The 3,155-nt window shown below is 32.2% G+C and overlaps 1 protein-coding gene across 1 annotated transcript; it reads right to left on the minus strand.

Annotated features, from left to right (window-relative positions):
• Window positions 1–379: 379 nt before the first annotated feature.
• Window positions 380–2,429, minus strand: LOC131178665 (two-component response regulator ARR9-like). The gene is made up of 5 exons (XM_058143972.1): window positions 1,934–2,429; window positions 1,701–1,804; window positions 1,395–1,472; window positions 956–1,026; window positions 380–831 (listed from the first exon to the last, which is right to left on the minus strand). The coding sequence occupies exons 1-5, from the start codon at window positions 2,034–2,036 to the stop codon at window positions 564–566; spliced, it is 624 nt and encodes a 207-aa protein (XP_057999955.1). The 5' UTR covers window positions 2,037–2,429; the 3' UTR covers window positions 380–563.
• Between the last annotated feature and the right edge of the window lie 726 nt (window positions 2,430–3,155).

Raw genomic sequence — 3,155 nt, forward strand, 5'->3', positions numbered from 1 at the left:
GAAGAGAAATCATCTTAAGCTCTCTCTCTCTGTTCAGTTGTTCATATGTGCTTTGGCCTTTCTCCTTCCCCTGTGTATGTGTTTCAATTAAACTTGATTCATTTAAAAAAAAAAAAAAATTCAGATCCTCTCTCTCTCAGTTCAATTGTTCATATGTGCTTTGGCCCTTCTCCTTCCCCTGTGTATGTGTTTCAATTAAACTTGATTCATTTAAAAAAAAAAAAATTCAGATCCTCTCTTTCAGTTCAATTGTTCATATGTGCTTTGGCCTTTCTCCTTCCCCTGTGTATGTGTTTCAATTAAACTTGATTCATTTAAAAAAAAAAAAATTCAGATCCTCTCTCTCTCTTTTCTTTTGGATGTTATTAGTAAATCAAAATTGGAATGAAAAATTTTCATGTAAAATGTATACATGAAACAGCTCTATCTCTACACTCCTATTGAGCCTGTGTCAACCACCACTAAATTCTTCAAGGGAAAAGGAAGAAGATGATTATCTGGATAACATTGTTAAAAGGAGAAAAAAATTTAATAATAATCATAATAAAGGCCCTCAAGATTTATCAGACCACAGTGGTGATGTTATTGTATCTGGGTCTTGTTCTATCCGGTGAAAGCCCTTCTTCCATAGCCTTCCTCTTGCTATTGTTGGGTAGTTGTTGTGGTGGCGGCGGCGGCGGCGGCGGTGGTGGTGGTTGCAGTTCTTGGATTTCTTCATTTTCTTGTTTTTGGGTCTTTATTTTTGTTTTCATCATATGAGGTTTAAGTCTATTCAAATCTGATAATTGTACTGGCTTCAAGAAAAACTCTTCTGCTCCTTCCTCTAAACATCTGTTACCAAATTACAACCATTAGTCAATTTGGTCTGCCTTAAGAACCAGATTACAGATCCCTTGACTTTTCCAAAATGGGCGAAGAACAAATCCAAATCTAGCTTGATTTGTTCTTTTTTTACCTGGTGATTCTTGAAGGAACATTCTCAGATGACATTATCACTACTGGTATGTTTCTCAGAGATGATGATTCCTACAAAATCAGAGAAAAGGGAGGAAAAAAAATCCCATAAATCTCTTTATTCCAAAAAAAAAATGTGCATAAAATCAAGAAGCTTTCATGTATGCTCATATGGCATAACATTGTATAAGCAAGTAAATCTTAGAATATCATGACACTGATTTGTTTGGATTGAAAGTAGGTGGAAAAAGTATGGAAAAGAGATTTTATTTGACATTCTCTAGCTAGTGGGAAAAAAATTTTCATTCGAAGAAAGAATTTCAATGAAGAAAATTTACCAATAATAGATATGGATCTTATTTAGAAAGATTAGGAAAAGAAAAGAGAATATAATGATGGCAGAGAATGGAGACAAGGGAATAGAAAACCAAAAAGCATACCTTTATTTTCTTGAGCAAATCATAGCCTGTCATGCCAGGCATACAGTAATCTGTAATAATAAGATTCACTTCCACTTCCTGTAAAGCCACAAAAAAACAAACAGAGAAGAAAAAATCTCAGAAACCCAGGAAGGAAGTTCAGGAAAAATTATCATGAGATATGAGAAATTCCTGACATTGAAACATTTACAGAAAGAAAAAAAAATAATAATAATAAAGGAAAGAAAAACTCCGGACATTGAAACATTTAAAAATAATAATAATAATAATAATAATAATAATAAAGGAAAGAAAAGGAAATTGTACCTGATTATTGTTTGGAGAAACAGAAGGTGTTTCTGGGTTGCTTTGGTCATCTTCATGTAAACCCAGAAATTCTAGAGCTTTACTACCAGAATCAACTGTAGTAACTGCAATTATATAACACAAAATCAGAACCCAATGAAAACAGAATCTAAACACATGTAACAATGAAACCCATTAAGGGAAATTTTTCCCCTTTTCTTTTCTCTGTTTTATAGCCAGGAAAATTATAGTACCTTGATATGATGAGATCTTGAGGAGCCTCTCAATGAGTTTTCTGTCTATTAAGCTGTCATCAACAGCTAAAACATGAAACTTTGAGTCTGCTGTTATAGACATTGCAGCAAATTGAAGATCCAAAACACTACTCAAGAAGAACAATGAAAGGAGAAGACCAATAAAAGGAATGCTCTTCTTTTTTTTTTCCTCCTGTATTTTAGATTGGCATATTGGCTTCTGTTCCTAAGATGGAAAGGAAGAAGTGGGAGAGGAGGAAGAGAAAGGGTTGAGCTTTTTTGTATTGAAATGAAACCCAACAAAGTCCACAACCCACAAGCAAGATCCGACCAGATTTCTTTCCAAATCTTGCAAGATGATTATAGAACAGAATTGGGAGAGGAAATGGAAAAAGAAGAAAACCAAATAATAAAAGAATAAAAAAAGAAAACAAATCTTTATGGAAAATGTTAAGGAGAGGAGGGAAGGTGGTGAGTTTTTATAATTTTATTTATATATATATATAAATGAGTTATGACCATGAGAGACTTACATGTAATAAAAGAAAAAGAAAAATAAAAGATATGGGAATAGGAAGTTTTGGATGAAAGCAAAAGGAAAAGATGGAGAGGGAGGCATGTGGGACCCATCAAAATCTCCACAAGAGATACAGGTGATGTAAGCAGAGGTGCCTTTTTCTCCCTTATGTGAAATCATGTGGCACTTACCATATCTTGAGCAGGTGGGGAGTAGTGGTAGCCAAAGAGAGGCCAATTTTCTCTCTTGATTCCCTTTTAAGATTTGCTTCCCATGCCCATCCATTCCACACACACACACATGCACATCTCTCTCTCTTCATCATAATTTTCCACTCTTTTCTTTTATTTTTTAATGATTTCCATTCTCTTCCTATTATTGTTTAGGTACTTTGCCTAATCCACTCATATAATATTTTGTATAAAAAGCATAGTCATATTTTTGCCTAAATATTTTTTTAGATTCAATTTATTAATGCAATCGATGTATAAAGTATATAATGAGATTTATGCATTAAATTAAATATCACATATTTATATATTAAATTTATAATAAATTAATTATAAGAAAAAAATCCTCACCTAACGTAAAAATATATTATTTAGGATCATTATTTTTATGTTATTTGAGATTTTGTTGAGAAAAATAATTTTTTAAAGATATTAATAATAAACAATTATTTTTGTTATAAAGAATTTATTTTAA

This window comes from Hevea brasiliensis, chromosome 3 (assembly GCF_030052815.1).
Source record: "Hevea brasiliensis isolate MT/VB/25A 57/8 chromosome 3, ASM3005281v1, whole genome shotgun sequence".
NCBI classification, from domain to species: domain Eukaryota; kingdom Viridiplantae; phylum Streptophyta; class Magnoliopsida; order Malpighiales; family Euphorbiaceae; genus Hevea; species Hevea brasiliensis.